General features: G+C 39.5%; 1 protein-coding gene and 1 long non-coding RNA gene across 4 annotated transcripts in view; both read right to left on the bottom strand.

Annotated features, from left to right (window-relative positions):
• RPS6KA3 (ribosomal protein S6 kinase A3) overlaps window positions 1-15,775 on the bottom strand; it is a 73,997-nt gene extending 58,222 nt beyond the window's left edge. For both annotated transcript variants that reach the window (XM_005516682.3, XM_014249687.2), the window contains exons 1-2: window positions 15,569-15,775; window positions 2,698-2,754 (exon numbers count right to left, since the gene is read on the bottom strand). In XM_005516682.3, coding sequence (XP_005516739.1) covers window positions 2,698-2,754; window positions 15,569-15,640 — 129 coding nt within the window. In that variant the 5' untranslated portion in view covers window positions 15,641-15,775. The remainder of the gene's footprint in view (window positions 1-2,697; window positions 2,755-15,568) is intronic.
• A 3,508-nt stretch (window positions 15,776-19,283) lies between these two features.
• Window positions 19,284-21,060, bottom strand: LOC148184793 (uncharacterized). Of its 2 annotated transcripts, none has more exons than XR_015774647.1 (2): window positions 20,956-21,060; window positions 19,284-19,534 (listed from the first exon to the last, which is right to left on the bottom strand). It is a non-coding gene; the product is annotated as an uncharacterized LOC148184793 (long non-coding RNA). The 2 variants fall into 2 exon arrangements; XR_015774646.1 differs by lacking the exon at window positions 20,956-21,060 and adding an exon at window positions 19,839-19,962.
• Between the last annotated feature and the right edge of the window lie 1,467 nt (window positions 21,061-22,527).

Genomic DNA, 22,527 nt, shown 5'->3' with positions numbered 1-22,527 from the left:
CCTCAGTTACAGCTGAGAAATTGCATAAATTGTTAGCAACTATCTAAGTGTCCCAAGTCCACTTAAGTTCAAAGTTAAACAGAACACCTTAAATGAGTTTCAGTGGTAATTTAAAGCGGTCCATATCTTGCACTAAAACTGATTATGAAGCACTGACAGAATCTCACATCCCAGGTGATAAAATACTACTAAAAAGTAGTATTTTATCACCTGACTGACAGCACTGGTTAGCTTCCAGCTATAACTCATTGAGCAGCTGTAGTAATGCCTTGTTTAAAAACTCCTAGATTAATTTACACCACAACTGGCAAACTTTTACTCACCACAGCCTAGGGATAAATGTGAAGTCTATTCTTAAAATACTGCTCTGAGACTTTAAAAATCTAAAACAATCTTAAGCAAGCAGCTCAAGCATGACAGAAAGAATACCAAAGAAATGTTTTAACTTTTTGATGTTTACACTGTATTAAAATCAGTTGCTCACCAAAAAAGCAGCCGTTTGGAAATTTCCAAAGGAAGTACAGGTAAACATTTGTAAACATCCTGTAGTTATCAAATACTGATACACAAGTTCAATAATTTTGAGGGATAAACCTTAGCTGGCTTCCAGACACCCACACTCAGCCACTTTCTCAATCCCCCCTCCTCAGCAAACATCCAAAAGAAAACCTCATGCACTGCCTTAAGAACAGGGACAGCACACATCAGTTACCACCATAGGCTGAAGAGTATCAATTTAGGGAAAATTTATTTCACCTGTACCCAGAACAGTGAGAAACAAAGATGAAACTAAAGCCACCTTATTCTCCACCTTCCCCTTCTTCTCAGGCTGATACCACTCTTCTACCTCCTCTCTGTCGAACAGCACAGGTGGAATGGGAACTGCAGTCAGTTGTTAACACCGTGTCTGCTACTTTCTCAGTTTTTCCCTGCTCCAGCACAGATCCTTTCCACAAAGTACAGTTCTTCAAGAATAAACCGTTCCAGTCTAAGTACGCCATGAGCTGCAGTCCTGCCAGAAAACCTGCTCCTCTGTGGGCTTCTCTGGGCTGCAGCTCCTGCTACCAGCCTACTCCAGAATGGGCTCTCCTGAGGCTGCAGCTCCCTTCAGGGCACATCTACCTGCTCCAGTGGGGAGTCTTCCACAGCCTGCAGGGTGGAGATCTCCACTGTAATCCTCCAACAGGCTGCAGGGGACAACTTTGCCTCACCATGGTCTTCCCTGGGGCTGCAAGGGAATCTCTGCTCTGGCACATGAAGCAACTCCTTGTCCCTCCTTCACTCATCCTGGTGCCTTGCAGGGCTGTTTCTCTCACACTTTTTTTGCTCCTTACCCTCACAGATGCAACACAGCAATTTTTACCCTAAACATGCTATTACAGATCTCCACCCACATGGCTGATGGGCTTAGCTTTGGCCAGTGCTGGGCCCATTCTGGAGCTGGTTGAATCTGGCTCTGTCCTACATGGTGGTGCAAACTCTCTGACCTCTTCTCACAGATATCAATCCTCCCCACCAAAACCTTGCATTTAACCAAATACAATAGTTAAGTTACAGACTCAAAACAAGTAAATAAGTAATGGCACAAGTCAAAATAAATTAACAAAGCAAAACAAAACTGAACACTTTCCCAAAGTTCTAGTTTACATGAGAATTCAAGTAACCACTGCAGTCTATATTATGCACAATATTATAACAAAAACTCCTAGTGTAGCCTTCTAAACACACAAATACTGCTTTCTTATATTTTCTTACTGTTAACAGTGCACTACTTCAGTCACCTATCAGCAGTTGCCTCATTTCTTCATCCTGCAGTACATACAGCAGAGCCTTGATGCTATGAGGAAGAACTAAGAGCAGCTATACAGTGCAGGCTTGCAGTCACAGTTTTCATGTCAGCTTAAGAGCTATATCTACTATGGGTACATTCAAAGACAAACATGGAGAAAGCAACTTACTATCTCAACTGTCTCTGGGCACAATTTCAACAGAGAGAGAAGCTGCTATGATGTCGCAATTATATCCATGCTATATAGACGGAAACAGCTTTGACCATCTACTCACAGCCTGAAGTCTGAACAATATGCAATAGCAGCATACGAACCCTGAAGTCCAACCAAATATGGAGTTTCAAAAATTGTTTTTATTAGAAAAGCCATTTATCACCAGACTTAACATTCAGCTAGTACTCTCTAACACAAAAGTACAGGTGAACTTCATGTTTGACAAAATTCACTTGCAACAAGAAAACTGAACTTGGTATCTTCACATTATGAAATTTTGTAAACTGCAAGTTTGACATGAAGACAAGGAACATTAAAAAATTATCAGTCCAGAAGGTTCATTGATCCTCTCTGTAGTAACAATCTCTATTTTTAAGAAGCCTAGATTAAGAATTCCTTTGATGAATGTCTTTCAATAACAAGCACAATGGAAACTACACTTTCACAGTCGCTCTCCACCCTTGACCTTCCCTGAAACACTACCAAAAGCTGAGGAATGAGTTTTGAGAACAGTATGATACCAAACTAGACCTGAGTCAGTGAGAAAAAAACCTCTCTCAAAAAATATTAAGAGAGTGCACCCCATGTCCAGTAAACTCAAACAACTGAACATTGGTGCCAAATGGCCTATGAATAAAGTGATGTCAGTGTGCTCCAATACTGTACTATTTTATTACAGCCAGCTTTTACTCACAGTTTGTTGGTTGATATCATCTTCTCCCATAGGTTCATCCACAATTTGCTGTCCATTCTGTAAAAAAAAAGAAAATAAAAAACTGAATCCAAGTACAGAAACAAACATATTGGAGATAGGCTTTCATAGCATGCTACTGTACTCTCTTCTCCATATTCTAGAAAAGCAGGCAATTGAAAGTAAACATGGAAAACTCCCTATTGCTGGCATGGAATGCCACACTTGCTTTCATCCTCATGCATTCTCAACCTAGATGAAGTTACAGTAAGAAATATATAAAATCACCTGGCATTTGAAGCCTCATTATACACAGCTAGACATTATTTTCCATTACTACAACTTGTGCAAAACAGTTAAACTGATGACAACTGAATGGCAAAAAGCCACACAAACAGCTAAATGAGTTCTTTCTAAGAGCATGACCTTACATAGCAAGTCAGCCCTTATTCCACCTAAAGAAAATTTATAACTAGAGTATAGACTTAAAAAAAACATTGATTGCAATTTTAATTTTACTATCAATTTTACAGCATTTACCACATTCTGTACTTTCCCAAGGACCATTCTAACAAGTCATACAGAAAAAGGCTTTTGAATTTGAAATTTAGCCATAAAGATTTAAAAAAAAATCTGAAATACCTTGTTAGTCAACAAAGGCTTTCTTTTTCTTGACAGTGATACTAGGAGAATTTCTAAGAGATATTTTTCCCTGAAAGACTTTGTATCACTTTGCTTACATAACAAATTTGACCAGTACCAGGTTGTAAGGAAAATTATTTATTTCCTAAGTAATGGTACAGAGCATCACCTCGGGCATTAAGTCTTAGCTTGCTCCTAGTGTTTAACAGCAATTCAGTATAATTTCAGAAACAAATGAAAAACTATTATAAATGGTTCCCATTTCCCATTACTGTTTAAGACAGAATTTGAGTTCATTTGTGCATTATTTCCCCAGAGAATCCAAAGTCTAATTAATCAATTTTTTCAAATCCTAATTTACTTAAAAGTTACATACATATATAGATAGTTACCTTCTAGATGTTAGAAAGTTAATAAAAGACGCTCAGAAATTCAGAGATTTTAGCTTCATTCCACACCTTCCTTCCCACTACTCAGTTTTCCGGCAGAATTCTTAAAACCTTCCTAGCATTCTTCTGTAACAACTTCTGATTAATAGAATCTTCTAGCTTGCATAAGGATAGAGGAGAGCCTTTCATATGTTACAGATTAAATCCTAACCACTTACGAATTCTAATTTTCAAATACTGCAAGCACACTGAATATTCAATCAGATGATTACCAGCTCTACATGAACTTTTCTCCTAAGCTTTTTTTTTTTTTTTGGAAGATGCAGCTGGAAATAGCTAAATTATAGGAATAATGGATTTCTAAAATATGAAAATATGGTGGGTTGGGTTTTTTTTTTGAGGGGGTGTTTCTTTAGGGGTTTTTTTTGTTGTTTTTTGGTTGCTTTATTTAGGTGGTGGGGAGGGAAAGAAGGCTGGGCTTTCCTATTGTCTTTCTAGAGCTGACATCTGGCACACAGTAGCAGTGCTATTTTCTCATTTTTCCTGGCTTCAGAAAGATACTAGAGATTTCTGGCATGACTCTGGTCTACTCTAAAAGTCATCTTCCCATGATGGAGGGCTAGTAAGAAACCAGTGGCATGTGCTATACATTATTACAGCAATGAATATAATCTTTAAGAGCTGTCTCAGTTAAGGGCACTCAATACAACCCTCTACCCGTACAGCAATGTACGGATAGAATGATTTTCCAAAAAGCCCACATGCCCCACATTGTAATATCTCTTTCTTATAGTGTACAGGCAGTGAATATTATATTGTATTGTACTATCCTTCCTTAAGATACATTAAAAGTTGATATTATCAACTGGAAGACCAGAAAAATACCAGCTTAGCTAAGTAACAAAAATAAGTGTTTTTAATAAAGTTTGTTTACAGGGAAACATATTGAGTATACATATATCATTACCATCAAGGCCACAAGTCACATACTTCCCCTTTCTCAAATTTAATACATAAATTAACATTTGTATTTTAGCTACACATCTCTACATTCCGTTCATGCTACAAGAGAGCCTCACTCTTGCCAATCAGAAAAAAAAAGAAAAAAAATCAAAAAAATCAGTAGAACAAATAAAATAATTGACTATAGCTGCAAAGGAGGAGTCTGTGATGTCCTAACAAGAAGAACAGCTGAACTTTGGGGCCTGAAATAGGCCAATTTGTATATCAAAACTATGTGCTCTATACTGACTCCACTCCACATGCAGATTTTCAGAAACAGTGATTCTTCCTACAATAGTCATTCTGCTAAATAATAATGTACATTAACTGCAGGTTAAATAAGAATTTACCACACAATAAATTTAAGTTCTCACATTTACTATTTTAAGACAACTGAAACTAGTTGGAACTGAAACCCACTCTCAGAAACTTCAGGCAAGCCTCCCTTCAAAGACAAAAAGGCAAGATCAACCTCTGTTTTTAAAAAAGCTCTTATCTTCAAACTTGCTGACTTTCTTAACAGTCAAACAGAAAAACCACAGCAAACTTCTGCCAAACAAATAAATTGTTTTGCACAATCTGGTTTTTCTGTTTAATCCTACACGCCTTACAGTTACTTTTCAGCTGAACTCAAGCAATGCATTCAAAACACACTCACTGGAACTAGGAACAAACTCAAGGAATCAGCATGAGTGCCATGCAGTCTTGCCTGAGCCAGAGCACTGGATTAGCAAGATCTTTTTAAACAGGTCTACCCAAGCAATGATTATGCTAAGGGAAACACTGGATGGTAGAACCAGTTTTTCTCAGAACAGTCTGAGCCATGTAAGGTAAAGAAGAATATGTATATATGATGTATGGTTTGCTGGTATATACCACTAAATGAAAAGCAGTTGTGTATTCCAGAAAGGTCACAAAGCACACAGCCTTTCTTAGGAGTTAAAATATAAAGCCCAAAGGTTCCTGCTGGAAATGGCACTACTGAAACCAGTGTGGAGTGAGGAGGTCAGGAGCATGCTTAAGAGATGAGCAAATGAAATACATTTTGCTTTGCTGTGTGTAGACTCCCTCTAGTATTTAACTAGCACCGAGGGCATGCCTCAATGACATAACAGACTGGGAGTAGATATGATAGTCTGATGAATATAGACTAAGAGAAGGATGAATATATGTATTTCATGTTCTCAGATTAGTCTAATTCAAAAGACAGAGACTCTAGACCTTGATTATTCTTCAGGAGCTCTCCTCCCATAGTGCAAAAATTAAGTAAGCAGAATTGATCCAAGATCTGGCTATTCCCAGTATTCTGGTTCCAAAAGTAGAACATACTTCAGATGGCAACACAAGAGAAGTATAAGAAAAATAACAGAAAAGATCCACAGAAAATTTCTACTTACACTTGACCACATAATTAATTTCTGCCAGGGAAAGAAAGGAGGGTGCACATCCCTTAAAAAGGCAACCTACAAAATGGTCTTCCAATCCACTCTGATTCAACTTCCTATTCTGTTTTCAAGTGGAAAAAGTCATGTTAATTAAGATACAAAATTTGTTTCCCCAAAGCTTTTAAACCTGTTGCCATATCGCATAAATTAGTGGAAATCAATATCTAAACACAGCTGGGTTCTAGCAGCTTTCCTGAAGGCACATGGACAAGAACACAAAGAGATCCTACAGACTCTCTACTAGGTATAAAGCAGACAGACACCAGGCAAGCCTTATCAGGCAGCTGGTACATGAATGTCCCCCATATGATCTGACAGGACATCTGACACAAAAGTCAATGTATCATCAATATTTCTAGCAATCAAAAATGACAGGTTCCAACCCACTGAACTCTCAGGATATAAGAACTCTTAGGAATTTCCTGGCAGAAAGACAGTTTAAAGAAAACTTTTTTAAAATTAAAATGACTTCAAATCTAGATCAGTAATACACACTCATAAAAAACCACACTGAAAGGACAAGGTCACAAGTAGCATCATATGTTAAGGTATTGGCATCAAGAAAACACAGTCATACCAAATCCTTTGTAAGAAAGAAGTACACCAAGAAATGTAGCCCACATGCCCCCACAATCAATTAACCACTTCCTTTGAAGCACTGAATATCTTGCACTTTGCATACAACAGTTATAGATTGATCTGCAAGTTGTAATGCCACTTTTTTTTTATTTTTTTATTTTTTTTAAATTATAGTTCCAACACTTACTGCAAGAGATCCAATTTGTCTCAGAAGTCTGGCAGAACTCACCCGCACAGTAAACCTAATGCTTTTCACATCTACCTTTCTGACTAGCACTGGATCCAGATGCGTAATTTTACATGTACAATACAGCACCAATCATCCAGAAATACAATTAGGACTTAGCAATCTGGGGCAGGATATTTTGTTTTAATGATAATGTCAGGTAACCATCATTCCCACTACAGTGTTTTTTATATGTATCCAAACCATATCAATTGAAATATTAAGTGGGTAAATCATTATGTTTACTATTGTACTAATTTTTCCTATTTTCCACTTTGTTTTATCAAGAATATGATAGTATACACTCAAAGTTTTTCGATTTAGTTTAGCCTCTCCATTCCTACATTGTTTTCACTGATTTTGACCTACCTTGCTAAAAACTTTATCCTTTTCTACAGTGTTAAAGGATTTTTTTTTTCTGAATAGCATTAAGTTTGTCCCCAGATCTTCTTTAATATTAGACACCTTCTTCCACCTGCAGAATCTCTCTCCTTTGCATTAAGACTATTGTTAGACTATTTCAGTATGTTTAAGTATCCTTCCTGGTAAATATTTTAACTTTTTTCCCCAACTATGTTTGTCAGCTATTTAAAAACCCCTTATGAAATTGATACCAATTGCATCTTTTGGAATAATTCTTCTGCCATTAAACTCAATATTTCCTAATTATTAATTCTGGAATTGAACATATAATTTAGAAAGTAGTATATATAAGTACAACTTATTAGTAAGTTATACTATTAAGTTGAGTAGACTTGGCAACTATTAGCTTTTCCATATAATTGGTGCCTTGTAGCAGAACCATAAAACTCAATAAAGACAAAAAATGTTATATTCTTAGACTTGGCAATTAATCAAGACTTAACAAGAGTTAAATCAAGAATTAAACCGTATATCAATCAGTACAGAATGATGCTTTGAGGATACAAATAAGTGAGATAGGACGTCTGAATCAGATCCTTTACAAACTGTTATGTGGAAGTTTTAACATGCCTATGAGTAACACAGGTGATGAAGCTTCTCTCAGGTAACTCCTAGCTGTCAACTACCAAAACTTCCAGACTTACCCAACAACTGCAGTTATTGGATTTAAATAATGAAAACTACCAGTATTGTTTATTATTTAGTCATTAAAACACTGGGTGTATATAGATCCTAGCTCTTTCTCTCTGGTGTTTTCAAGGGACTCTCAACTGAGAAAGCCCTAGAACCATGAAGTCCTTGGATAGAGTAAAGCTGTCACAATGCTTCTGGCTTGTTTCAAAGCAGCGCAGAATGCAGCATTCCCATTGAAACACTCATAACGAATGTGCTGTTACCAACACAAGGCACTCTGTAGAACCACATTCTGTAAAAACCTTTCAAACTGTGCACGCTCAAACTTGCTCTTCTAAGCAGCAATGAGCTACCCTGAGAAAAAATGATTTGTAGGACTGCAAAAAATAGTTGAAAATAGACTAAGAGGACCTTAAGAGGTCATCTGATCTATCTCCATCCACCAAAGCATGATCAGCTATTCCTACAATGCTGCTCACAAGACATTTATGTCTAAGCCCTTCTTAAATCTTCAGGAGTTTTCACAATCTATTCCAGTGCTTAAATAAAATATAAGGCTTTAATAGGATCTGAATTAATGACTTGTGCCCTAACTTCTGAGCTGTGAAGCCACACAGATCCAAAGCACTTACCTAAATCCTGACCTGATTAAAATTTACTAGATGTAAATAGAAGTGACTTCTGCAGCTATTCTCTTATAGCACTTACCCAAAACATTTTATGTATACTGTTAAAAATAGTACATGTAAGTATTAAAAAGTCCTTATTTAAAAAAAAAAAATCCAGCAAGTATTTTTTTAATATAAAACTTTGTTAATCGGGTTCCATGAATTCCACATAATTTATTCTGAATTTTACTGTCTAAGGTGACTGACTTCTTCCTTTGCTGAGCATTAAAAGAAACAACAGGATGTTGACACTTGCCTCTCCATAGACAACCTCAGATAAAAGCCATTAACTTGCAAATCATTTAGGTACAAAGCCAAACTTCTTTAAGTTAGGATACTTGGGCAACTTCAGCTATGTGATTTCATAAACCCCTATCTACTTTGCCACCTTCTTCCTATCTAATATGATTCAAGAGTATAGTTTAACAAAACTATAAAGCAGTCTCCTTTCCTGCACTGCAATGCTTTCCTTGGCTAGCATTTGTCCAGCCTTGTGCCAAGTTGCATTAGAAAAGAACAGTAAAAAAGTCTGCAGCTCTCAGCAAATTTAATTCTCTGAATTAAGTCATCTTGAAGTCAAACAAGTGCCACAACATTACTCAAGATTCTGTACGTATACACTGTTACAAAATCTTTATCTTGGACAAGCACTCTGTGTAGCTAAAACCAGATCCAAATCATGTGTGGTCATGTGTTCACAAAAAAAGCCCAAACCAACCAACCAACAACCCAAGAAAATAAGGAAAAGATAGGGAAGAGAAAGTCTCGGTTTTCTACCTGTACAAGTGGATGGGCAGTAAATTATTACACTTAACACGTCAATTCAGCAGCCTTAGTAGAACAAAGCCAAAACCCCACAGCACCTAATCTCTGTTCATCTGCTCCAAAGAGGAAGAAGAAATACGCATGTTAGAAATCACCTACATCAATATATCTGACCGCTGCTGCACACCTGAAAAGAGAAGAATTTCTTCCGCTTGCAAACCTAATCTTAGGAGTGACTTTGGCACTTGACAGTGTACAAATCTTCTTACCAAGCCTGCATCTGCACGAGAAGGCAGGTGCACCTCACCTTCCCCGCCTCCTGCAGTCCCAGGCCCAGGGAAATTCCTGGGCTCCTGCCAAAGGACTGGACGCACACAGGGAGGATGTGCCAGGCCGGGGCAGCCAGCAGGCACTGGCCGTGCCTGCAGTTCCCTGTGTTGCACACACAGGATTTCAGATGTGAGCTGGTTTCTCAGAACACATAAGAAATTCAAAGGGTGAATTTTAATACTGCAGTCAACTAAAGAATTACTCTTTACATTTATTCTATAAATTTATTATTTTGATACATTCTGCTAAGAAGAGAGAATAAGCTGTGGAACAACTTCACTATTTCCTAAAGTTCAGGATTTCTGAAGTGACTATATAACAGAAGTCGGCTGCAGGAAGACAAGAGAAGAAAGAGTCCCCATGAAGCTAAAAGCATTGTTTCACAAGTCTAAGTTCTAACTTATTTTGGCAAACATGTTATGCAAGAGATAATTCAAATAATATTTACATTTTAAACCACCTCCCTTTGAATTTGCAGGACAAAGAAGCTTTTATTTTGCAGAGCTATGTATTGTTGGATATTTAAATGCACAAAATACCATTTCATCACACCATCTGCATATAGCTAAGAATGTTTCAGTAAATTAATGCTTGGATTAAATTATTTAAATTTTTTTTAGCATTTATTTTAATTTAAACTTAGAAATTGACAGGAAATAGAGTTGGACCCTAATAATGTATTTTTAAGATACATACTCGCTTATACACAATTGAATGGCTTCACTGAATAAAAAATTAATAGTAAAAAATGGTAGCACATTTCCTCCAAAAATAGTTAAGTGGAGCATTAAGCATACTACCACAGAGGTTTCTTGCATCAAAGACAACATACAGTAACTCTTACTGACAGGAATGAACTATCAGTAACTTTGTGCTCAAGGCACTGGAGTAGGTCCCAAGAAATCAGAGTTCATATAGTTCCAGAACAGACTGCATGAATGATGCTAGATGGGGTCACTAAGCTGTGGAGCCTCATTTTCCCATCTGTTACATAGGATTTTTTTCTCCCCTCTATTTCCAATGGGTGAGGCATTTAATCTCATTTCAGAGAATAAGGAGATAATAAATAGCATGGTATCACGTATGTAAGCATATAGCACAGCAACTGCAGTACTCAACCACTTGGCCCAAACTTAAAAATTCCCTGAAGAAATTCTAACTTTTCCCAGATTCAGTAAGTAAAATGTTCTCCTTTTTAAAGTCACCAAGATTGAAAAAAAAATATAAAAAAAATAAAAACTTACTCTGGCCTGAAAAACTGTTTAGAAGTCTCAGTATTGGAAAATACTATGAATTATATCTGATGAAAAAAAGAACCCAAACAAACAAACAAAAGAGCTCCAAACCCAAAACAAAATACCTCCCCAGCCAAGTGCCACAGAAAAAACACAAGTCCAAACCAGTATCTTGAATGAGTTCTTAAAGATAATAGATCTGCCAACTACCCAGATCAGTCAAAACAAAAATCTAATATTTTTCATGTGCAGAAATAATTAAACACCCACCTCAGTCTATGTATCATTGTGACTTTAAGTCAAGCATTTCAAATGACAAACAACTACAGTCAGTGTGACAGACCACAACCAATTCAAAGATAACAGACACGCCTTTAAATGTGTCAATCTGCTTATATCTACTTTGTGTTACATGCCCCAGCTGGGGCAAGAAATACTGCCTACACTACAATACAATTACAAGATAAGAACTGCCTATGTTATAAGAAAACCAACATAACCGTTTAAAGAAGTTAAACTCAACACCTTTACAAGGAAATCAAGAGCTGCAGAGAGCACACATTAGTGCATGAAGGTACTGAATTCAACAAAGTAAAGCTCCAGTCTTCTCCTGCCCCACTTGGCTGACCACAGGAAATCATTATTATGCCATGGACTAGAATTGTGTTAACTGAAAAACAAAGCAAGTAAAATGGTACCAATAAGGACATGAAAAATCTGAATATTCCCCCCCCCCAACACTTTTCATGCAGATGATCTTTCTCAAGACATTATTTACATATATATAAGATCTGTTATCTGTCTATCACAACAGTTTGTGGAATATAGTGTATACTACTTATTTAGATAATAATTAAATTTCCAATTCCCATTTTTAGCTCAGTACAGGAAAACATCACACCAAAAATCAGTTAAAAATTCAGACTTCAGAATGCACCCTGCTGACAGCAGTTATGCATGAGAAGCAACAGCTTCTCAACAAGCAACAGTGCTGCATATAATTTTGTCTATTATGGAGAGACAATGGATAGGCTTCAAAATCCTCACAGTCCATTTAGGTGATTCCACTTCGGCTTTAACTATTTACCTGAGTTGCCTATACCAGAAATGACTGTAAATAAAGCCTTTTTTTCCTGTGGAAGACAAGTACAATGCTGATTATACAGAATGTGAAGAGACAATCACAACCACAGACTCGAGGCTACAGGTGGCAAGACATCTGACAAATTTCAGCTTCCAGACGAGAAATATATATTGACATAGAGATTGCCACACTGACAATCAGAATGAAATTACAAAGCAAAATTTACATTATACTAGTTTCTTTCAACTATCAGCATGACTATTACATGCTAGCACCCCTTGTCTCATGCAAAGTTCAAATAATCCTGGATACAAAATATAAAACAAATTTGTGAAGGAAGATTCATACCATTTATTTAAACACCTGAACAAGTGACCGTAAACCCTGTCAAGACCAGTGGAAAAAAAATTAACTTTCTCCACACCCAATTTGGAGCATCTAAACTAAAACTCCTAACAATAGCTGTCACAAACCCTTCCCAGAAAGTCTAGCAAATGGCATTGTCTTATGATGGCCAGTTCTTTCAACATACTGGTGTCCAAAATTTGGCTGCTATAACTGTATTCATTCTCCTCCAGTTGATATTAATATGCACAGCTGGGAGTACAGATCAAAGGATCAGGCTAGTTATTCAGGCATTCAAATGCAAACTCAAGTCATCAATACTTAATTTGCTCGAAAGCAGATGACTTGCAATAACAGGCATAATTTCACCATGTAAAACAAACCTTTGCTTGTTATGAATCCTGAATAGACCCTGAATCAATAAGAGACAGCATCATTCCACCAGCTTTGAAGGTGCTGTGATTTATAACATGAAACTGAAACTATACATGTGATACAGACAAAAAATTTTAAAAATAGTGTAACAACTTTACACATTGAAAAAGCTGTCAGAGATGCAATGTGGGTCACTGACCTATTTGGACCTGTAGAAACAGAAGTCCTGAAAATGATTTTTAGAAACCACAAAGCCACATTTTATCTAAGAAAAATTGTCTGCTTTATTTCTTAAGAAAGATTATATTCTATTATTCTGCACAACTAAGTTACAGCAGCTGTTTGTGGTTAACTACACTTCCAAACTAAAGCTATTTAAAGGTATTCTAGTTCTCCTAAATTTGCTCTCCCATCACAGAATATCACCTCCTTAATGGTACCACTGTAACCACAGGACTGCACTGGGAAATAAATGCAAAATGAAGTAAATTAAGAATTCCATGAGTCGTTAAGACAAGGAAAGTGCCTGAGCTGAGTTCTAGAGCTCAAAAATTTGTAATTCCATATGCAGATAATACAATGTTACTAGAACTGTGTCAGCAAACCTGAGAGGTTAGCAAAAAAGCTTTATTCAGAGTTACAGCTAAAGACATTATTAGTATCAAACTATGACTGAAATCACAATGACTTTCAGGCAAATGTAAGAATATTTTTGCCCAAGGATACTCTTGCAGAATAGGGTCTGTAATTAGGATATTGCTATGCTACAGATAAACAACTCATGCAAATCAAAATTCTAAGTTATGTATTTAGGTCACTTGTCTATGTATTTGAATTAAACTTATCTATTTTTACTAAAATATATTTTCTTAAATAGTCATTTCATGTAAGGAACCTTTCTAAGTAACTTTTTGCTTTTGAGTGTTATCTGAGAAGTTTTTGCAGGTGCACCCTGGTCTTTTCAAGAACTGTTTATTCTAGACTAGAGCCTTGGAGTGCAAACCTGTCAGTTCATGCTGCTTCATGTTTTATTAGTGGTCCTAGACATTTTTTGGTGATAAACCACTGCAGACTCCTGTCAATATAAAAGTTTAATTATTTTTAAGGAAGTGATAAAATATACTTGTTTCAAGAAGTTTATGACAGCAATTTAAAAACAAATTATGTCTGAAATAGGCTGAAACAAGTAACAAAGTATTATCATGCATGTACACACATTGGAAAAAAAAGAATCTATTCTTCTACTTCTCTAGCATATATACTGTTATTGAAGTTAGACCGCATGCAGTGAGCATCAGAAACTACAGCAACCGTTCTTTTGATTAAATTATTAATCTAAGTGTTTTCCCCTACCACCTTATGCCCTACCCTCAAGCATCACACTACTACTGTAGTTGCTCCCAATTTAAAATCATCTAAGATCGCTATTCCAGAAGTCAGTGAAAAACTAGCATGAATTTAAAAGTAACTACAGTACCTGGCAAGAATTTAAAAGATATATGTGCCCATCAGATCTGACCAGTAGGTTCTTCTGACTCTTTGAGATACAGTGACTTTAAGCAGAAGGATGATAAGACAAAAATCAAAAGGACAAATCCTGATACTGCAGAAACTCTGCATTGGTCTCTCTTTGCTCCTCGCACTAAGGAGAGAGTCCTAACCTTGCAATTAATTGTTGTGAGCTGGCCTGGGTCCACACCGTTCCAAACCAGCATCACTTGAAGCAGCCTGGCTTCGAATCAGCTGGAGCTGATTCACGTCGAAGCCGCACTGTCAGAAGCAGCCTTTCCTTTTCAGATGTTATCTGATCACAAAGTAGAACACGCACTGAGGGTTTCTAGGGACTCACGGAGCGAGAACAACTGACTCTTTAGGTGCAGTGTTTACGTAGATCCAAACCAACAGTAGAAGGAAAAAAATTAAAATAGCTGAAAGCTTCTACGGTCTCGATCGCAAGTGACTCTAATTTCCAGCCGTTCTCATTATTCCAGCCTAGGAAAGCTGACACGCGTCCTGCCTAACAAGGACAGGCACAACACGCACTCCCCCGCTACCACAGCGGGAAATCCACATTGCGTGGCACCCCGGGGATGTTCCCGGCAACGCCGCCGAGCACAAAGCTTCACCCATGCCTCACCACCCTTCACGTCCCTGCGGTTTCCCAAATGCTTGCGAAACTGCCGGCAACCCCATCCTGCCGAGATAAGGGGGCAGCGGCACCGGGCGGGGACCCACACGGGAAAGGGGCCCCAAGGCGAGGGCACCGGGCAAGGCCCTCCTGCCCACCCCGAGCCGCGCCGGCGGAGGCGGCGGGGCCGCCCTGGGAAAGGAAACTCGCTATGACAGTAACCAGACACCGCGCTGAAACAAAAGCGCCCGAGCCGGCGGCCACCGCGGAGGCAGGTTACTCCCTCCCGGGAACGGGGCGGAAGGGGAGGGAGCGCGCCGGGAGCAGCCCGGTCCCGGGAAACACGCCCCGAGCCCCGTGGGGGCGGGGGGAGTCCCGGCCGGTGCCGGCCGTGAGCCAGTGCCCCGGAGAGGAAGCGGCGTGCAGGGGCCGGCGCTCGCCGCGTCCCCACGCCGGGCCGCTGCCGCCCGGCACCCACCCGCTACCCGCCCCGAAACCTCAAGGGGGAAACTCTGCCCATCCCCTGAGCGACGGCGGCACCGGGGGTCCCGGTCCCGTCCTCTCCTCACAACTTTCTCCGCAGCACCCCCACGCCCGCCCCGTACCTCAGCGCTGCTCTCGGCCGTGCTCTCCACAGCCATCTTCTGCCAAGGGTCTGCCAACTGCGCCAGGGGCATCTTCCCCGTCCGGCTCCCGCAGCCTCCGCGCTCCGCGTTCCCGCTACCCGGCGGGGGCGGCCAGGCAGACAGCGAGTGCTGCGGACGGCGCGGGACAGCCTGGCTGGCTCCGGCGGCGGCTCCTGCGGCGGCTGCTGCCCGCTGCCGCCGCCGCGGTGCGCCTGTCCCTCCCCCGCGCCCTCCCCGCTGCCGGGCGGGGCCGCGCTGCCGCCCTCCCCCGGCCCGGCCCGGCTTCCGCTCACGACATGGCGGCGGCCCGGGCCCGCCTGCGCCTGCGCCCGGCGGCCCCGAGCGGCGGCGTTCTGTGCGGCCAGTGCCCGTGAGGGGCTGTGCCCCCAGCGGCGCCGCCGGGGCGGGCCCGGCCGCACGGAGAGGCGCTGCGGGAACCGGGCTGCAGGGCTACTACCGTCCCCCGGGCTGCGAGGAGTGGGAGACACGGAGAGTTTGTTTGCACAAACAAGCTCGGAGGGACAAGTCGAGAGGCGGGTGAGATGTGGTGTTGTGCAGATATCATTAGGCAAAGAGGGAAGGGAATTAAGGTGTCGTAATTGCGTTTTGTAGCAAAACCGTTTTAAGTAGTAGTTGGAGTGTGTGAGTAGGAGTTGCCTCGAAGCGGGAAAGTCATACTTCCACAGGCCAAGAGAGATGAAGATAAAGCTGTAAAAAAACCCCAAAACCCTACAGGTTCCGAAAACGACCCTTATTTTACTCTTTATTCTCAGCTGTTAGCTGGTATGCAAGCATATAAACTGAGACCCTATTCACCTAAAAAGATAAGTACTGTCATAAACACCCATCGTTTTGCAACATTAGATGGCTTGCCTGATGCTGAAGAATTCTTCAATCCTTGAAACATGAGACCAGCAACTGAAGGTGGTGAGCACTGGTGTCAGGCTTCTTGCTATTGAAGCCAAACTTTCCAGAATTGTTTGAGTTCAGTTTTCGACAGTCCCCACTGCCCCGAGAATTTCTAGATTTTGACAGGTCACATGATTTGTTCCATCCTTTATAAAAGTTAACATTCTTTAAATATTTGGAAGTGGGAGGAATGGCAAGTGTGCTACTAATTAAAAGTGTTTGTGTGTGTGTGTGCACTGTGATAACACAGGCTGCTTCTGTTTCTGCTTGGTAGCATTTCTGATCCCACTTCATGTTCATGTAAGCATAAATACCTATCTATAGAGAGGAACAATGGAGTGGATAGGCAGTTGCTCATAATGATTCAGTCTTCAGCTGGTCCTACAGAGACTTCCATACCTGGTGTGAAAGGTCATAGTTGAATGATCACCTGAAGCCAGGAGAAGCAGATGTGCCCTCCCCTTGTTCACTTCAGTTCAGTCTGGCCCTTGTGTCAGCCTCTCTTTTGAAGGGGTGCAATTGCTTGTGCTGTCATGTGGTGAGTTATATCAAGGAACAGATCCACATCAAAACTTACCCTACCCTTTTTACTTTCTGTTGTCCTCAAAAAAACCCCACCGTCCAACCCACTCAGTTAAAGGCTGAAGAGGAGTTGTGACTGCTTCCTTCCAGTGTGGTCAATTTGCAGAACTCTGACTGGCTAATAGTATGAAATTTAGAACAAGGCAATAGAAAACAGATAATTCAGTACTGCTTGGCATCCTCTGTGCTTAATATCATAATTTTTGATTTATGATATTAATCATAATGCAAGGAATAATTTTTCATAGTCTGATCAGTACCAGCTCACTTCAGTCTCAAACTGGCTGCTGGAATGTTGAACATGAAAAACTATTTTTTTACAGCAGGCATACATTATGTATTGACACACATACATTGACATGCAAATCAGGACTTAAAAAAAATAAAACCCTGGGTTCATGTAAAAATTCACAATGTTAAAAAAAAAATGTTACCTTACATTCCTCTGGAAATACAAGTTTCTATTCCCCCACAGGGATATTTCACTTGACTTTATCAAAGCTCATGCATTTGTACCTGCATTAACTACACATTGAGGTACATATATCTGAGACATGCCATTAGGGGAAAGAACCTGAGAACTGAAAGGTGACAATCACTACAAGAAAACTACACCAAACCTAAGCTTGCATTTCACATAGTTCGACAAGTCCCTCTTTATAAAAGATTTTCTTCCTCTAAATAAAAAAACTACATGATCTGTTTTCCTTTCATAGTTGTCTAGTCCTTTCTTGCCATAGGTAAATATTCTAAATTACTTGTTTGAATTTTAAACTCTTTTTAGAAGAGGGGGAGGTCATAGTTTGGTTATAGTTTCTGAATATTTTATCTAAATCCTCTTTTGTCCTTCCCTCTATGCATCTTTCAAATCCAAAATAAAACAGGGGTAAAGTTCTTTTGCACTAGCAGGTAAGAGGGCTGCAAACAATAGGAATCTGGTCTTTTCTCAGGCACTGAAGTACAGAGAGTTGGTAGAAGTATGCCATTTCATTGTTCAGGGGTTTCAGTATTATTGAACCACCCATTTAAATGTTGTAAAAGAAAGATGCATCAGGATTTTAATAGGAGCTACTATGCAAGAACAGACTTCAGGGAAAGAAAATCATCTGGAAAGTGTCTCCACAGGGAAGACAAACATATCAGTTAATCTCTGGGAGTTGCAGGGGATTCTGACTTTCAAATCCTGCTAAGGGATCATCCTCCCAGCAAGAGGTAAGATGCTGAAGATATTTTGCCTGAAGTCAGTGGCTCCTATTTTTCATTTCTTTTGTCTCAGGCCAAAGTAAGGTAATGCTTTCACCTGTGGCAGCAGACCTCTCTCCTTTTACCCTCTCTCCCTCTAGGCACAGCTATCTCTTCTTGACTGCAGTCACTGCTAATAACTGTCTGTCACCAGGCTCAGTTGTGGGCGTTGATTTCACCTTTGCATAAGTGGTTGCAATTGTGGTGTATCCACACAGATATTTTATATGCATTGCAACAGACAATTTGATCCCGTTTGTTAGGAAAAGGGTAGCATATGGCACTGAAATAACAGTGCTGTATAAAATCCCATTAACTTGTCATATGAATTAGGTGGGCTTCACATGCTGCACCATTTGTTTTCCTCTTGTTTCTAACAAACCTCACTAAAATGTCACTTGATTGCAAGGGAGACAGCAGCTTAATAGTACTTACCTGTCTTTTTACACGGGCAGCCTCTTGATATATATGTGGCAGAAATTAGGGAAGCTTGCTTATGGTTGGTGGTATATGATGCTTTGCTTAGCTTTCAAGTTGTAGCTACTTACTCTTTGCAATTAGTGCAGAGTTAATTGCAGAGTTAGTAAATCACCATAGTCATGGTCCCCAAAATGCTAAGTATAAAACAAAATTAGTTCACTAATATTACTATCAGAATAATATTTGGGAACTTGAATTTGCATTTTTAAAATACACATAAAAGTAGGGAGAAAACCAAACAAAACTGTGGCAACAAACTCCACAATCTGACACTCCTCTAGAAAGTCTAGTGGTGCATTACGTGGGAATTATGATGCAGCATCTTCTGAACAGAATATGAAACAGTAAATAAAGTGCAAAAGTGTGAAATTCTATTCAAGTATTATGACCATAGCACTGAGGTGTATAATTTGAATTTAATACACAGGAAAATATACTGAAGGTACTATCTGAATTTGTATGGGAAAAAAGCTCCAAGGAGTTAAAAAATAATCAATACCCTTTATTTGTATAGCTAATAGACAAAGAGAGTCTCTTATTCTCAAGACACCTGGGTTCAATTCCTAGCAGAATTGAAAGGCAATTCAATTGCCATTCAAAAAAAGCAAAGGACAATTGTATAATTTAGTCAGTCACTTCATATAGATGAGATTCATCTAAGGAGACTTAGTCTTTCTTCATGATCTTTTCCAAAGTGTGAGGAGGCCTTGATTGGAGAAGCGTAAATACATCCTGCCAAAATAAATTAAGGAAGTCTTAGTGCTAGTTATAATTGGTTGTTCTGACCTTTAGGTGCAGGTGTAAAGAACATCTCCTTAACCTCATTGGGGTATTGGAAAGATGGTTTCAGTCATATTTGGAAAGCTGACAAAGACCAGGGGAAGAAAGACAAAGTGCTGCAAGAAGTTTCCAGCTGGTGTGAGTTGTCATAGCGGAGACAGCAGAAGGATTTGCTGTATGAATCAGAGTTATAATCAATAGCCAAAAAGGGAAGAACTGAAATGAATGTCTATTGTGTATTAAGATTTAACCTGACCTTTCAAACAACATCTGCTGAAGGGTGCTTTCACCATTACAGGCCCCTGTATGATGGAATCATACAAGAATGCAAACATTTCCTGCGTTTTCCTCTGGCAGGCTCTTCTTTGAAGTTCTAATCCTGCAAGTGTAGTAAATGTGATAATGACAATAAGAATGCTTCTAAATCCTATACATGTTAGAGATACAGTGTCTGACTCACTGCTTAAAACTATAGCTTTTCTGGATGTAAGTATGTTTACATAAAATTGGACTGAAAGGTTAAAGCATAATACATCAGGCTCGATGGAATTACTTATCTGAGTTTTATCTGTGATCACTATGCTAGCAGGAAATAATTGTGCCTGTGGTTTCTACATCCTGAGTGGAAATCTGGAATTCAATAAAATATGCTCTCATTACAGCATACCTGTCTCCAACATATGTTCTCGTTTTAGTGTTTCTGTACATACAGATAGCTCAGATTTATCTTCTGAATGACAAAATTTATCCTGTTCACCACAGAATATAAGAAACCTCTTGCTGAGCTTTGAAATATTACATGGAAACCCGCTGTCAAATGCTGAAAGCAAGTTGTCACCCCTTTGCAGTGGAACATTGAGAAGCAGATTAGAATTTCAGATTGTGGCGTTTTGAGACAAAAAGGAAATGGTAGAGTATGAACAAGTGTTTGAGGGTCAGGGTTCTCTTGGGTTAAATACAGCACAAGATAGCTGTTCACAAAAAAACCCAACAACCAAACAAAAAGCAAAACAAAAACCACAACAAAAACAAAAACAGATAGAGGTAGAATGTGATGTTATATTATAAAAATATATATAATAAAATACAGCAATAAAATCTCATCAGCTTCAAAAATCGTTGCTTGTGTGAAACACACAAGGCCTAGAGGAGGCCACAGCATTATTTTTGGACCCTAGTTCCCCCATATCTAGGAATTTAAGGGTCACAGACCCTTTTATTATTGTTATCAAATTAGGTCTGCTTTAAAGAGCCTACTGACAAGCAAAGCCTAGTTTATCTCACTTTTTTGCTATTTGCCCTTACTACCTAAATTTCCTGATTTTATGCCCTCCCAATTAAATAGTGCCTTGGTCTCTTTGAAAGCTACTTACCAAATCTAGTCTAGTAATCTTAGTCTTCACTTCCTTTTATAGATTATCCAGCATCTCTTAGCCAAGAATCCCTTTTAAATCTAGAAAGCTTCACTTTCTCTTTACTGACCCTTAATTATATCAAACAGGATTCTCCAGGCTGAGCTAACAGCTGCCATTTATCTTGCCTGATAACACCTGATGCTCATTCCCAGTAGTCTGGGGATATTTTCCAAAATATGTGCTGTTGAAGTGATCATACCTAAAAACAGACTTTGTTACCTCTACTGGTTTGAAGGATCCATGTATTCTCTCCAGACAGTTCACTCGCTTTTCCATCAGCATCTCACTTTTGTGCCTTGCCTTTTGCCCTATGGAGAATGAAGCAGTGGCAGAGGGGACCCAGGTTTGTGATCATGTCCAAAAATGTTCTCTAGTGATCAGTAAAACTTGTTATATCATCAGATGTAAAACAATAAGGATCATAATTGTGTATGTTGTGCAAGAGGCTGTGTAGAGGTAGTATTTTCCTCAGCTGCTTGTATGAGCCCTGGGCCCCTCTGTGATTCAGTGAAGTGATGAATTCACACTCCTCTGTGCCTTCGATACATCAAAAAGGAACTTCACTGACAACTGACTTGCCCTGAAGTCTTTTTTCAGCACTCAGTATTGTCTGGGAACTATCAAACTTCAAAGCATACCAGCACCCTTCCTTGTGTCCCACGAGTGTTTTTACGGGTGTAAAGGTGCCTACTCTAACTATGGATATTTTACATCCCCAGCAATAATTTCAGCACATTGCAATGACACAGTTCCACAGTGAGTGCACATTTTTGTCCCCCAAAGTCAGTGCTTACTGAAGGGAAGTATGAATGTGATGAAAGACAGCTCTGGAAGCATTATCTGGAAGAGAAATATGTTAGATAAAACAACCCTGTTCCCCCCCATAAGTACTTCTTCTACCCTGGCTGTGTTAACCCACTTTGTCCTACTCGATGGAGCAAAGACATACTCAAGGCCTTGCTCCAGAGTCACAACCTTGCCCAAAGGAGTAGCAGGATGAGGAGGCAGCAACATTTATTCTGTACTGCAGAGCAGCTGAAGACTGTGTTAAGATGTGGTCCCTTATTTAGAACTTCAGTGTTGCAAAATGGTACATATGTGAGGTGAGTCAGAAACTAAAGTCTGTGCTATCTGATACCTGTTGGAGGTTCTGGGTTAAACTAATGAGTGGTATGGACTAGATCTACTACTAGATGGACAAGATACTGGAAGAGGGGAGATTGTGGAAGATTTTTGGCTTGTTGGTCATTCTTCAGTAGGTGCCAAGGAAGCTAATGTAAGATGTAGGATAAAATGGAGAGGGAATGCTGAGAATAGAAGATGGCTTTTTAAACAGGGAAAAGAGCAGAACCGTTTTAAAGAGCATAAGGAGCAGTTGTGTCTTGGATCTGAATAGCCAGTTAAATCTATATATACTTGAGTCAATATTTAGTGAATCACAGGAAATTGTAAAGGCTGTTGTGTTAATGTGATAAGCCAGAGAGATGCTCTAAACATTTGTAGAAATCTGTCAGTATTTTTTAAAGTCAC

This window comes from Pseudopodoces humilis, chromosome 2 (assembly GCF_049639895.1).
Source record: "Pseudopodoces humilis isolate 2021_Gansu_Grassland_sample_001 chromosome 2, ASM4963989v1, whole genome shotgun sequence".
Classification (NCBI taxonomy): Eukaryota; Metazoa; Chordata; class Aves; order Passeriformes; family Paridae; genus Pseudopodoces; species Pseudopodoces humilis.
The sequence above is the reverse complement of the archived record's forward strand: the minus strand, read 5'-3'. Positions and strand labels throughout refer to the sequence as shown.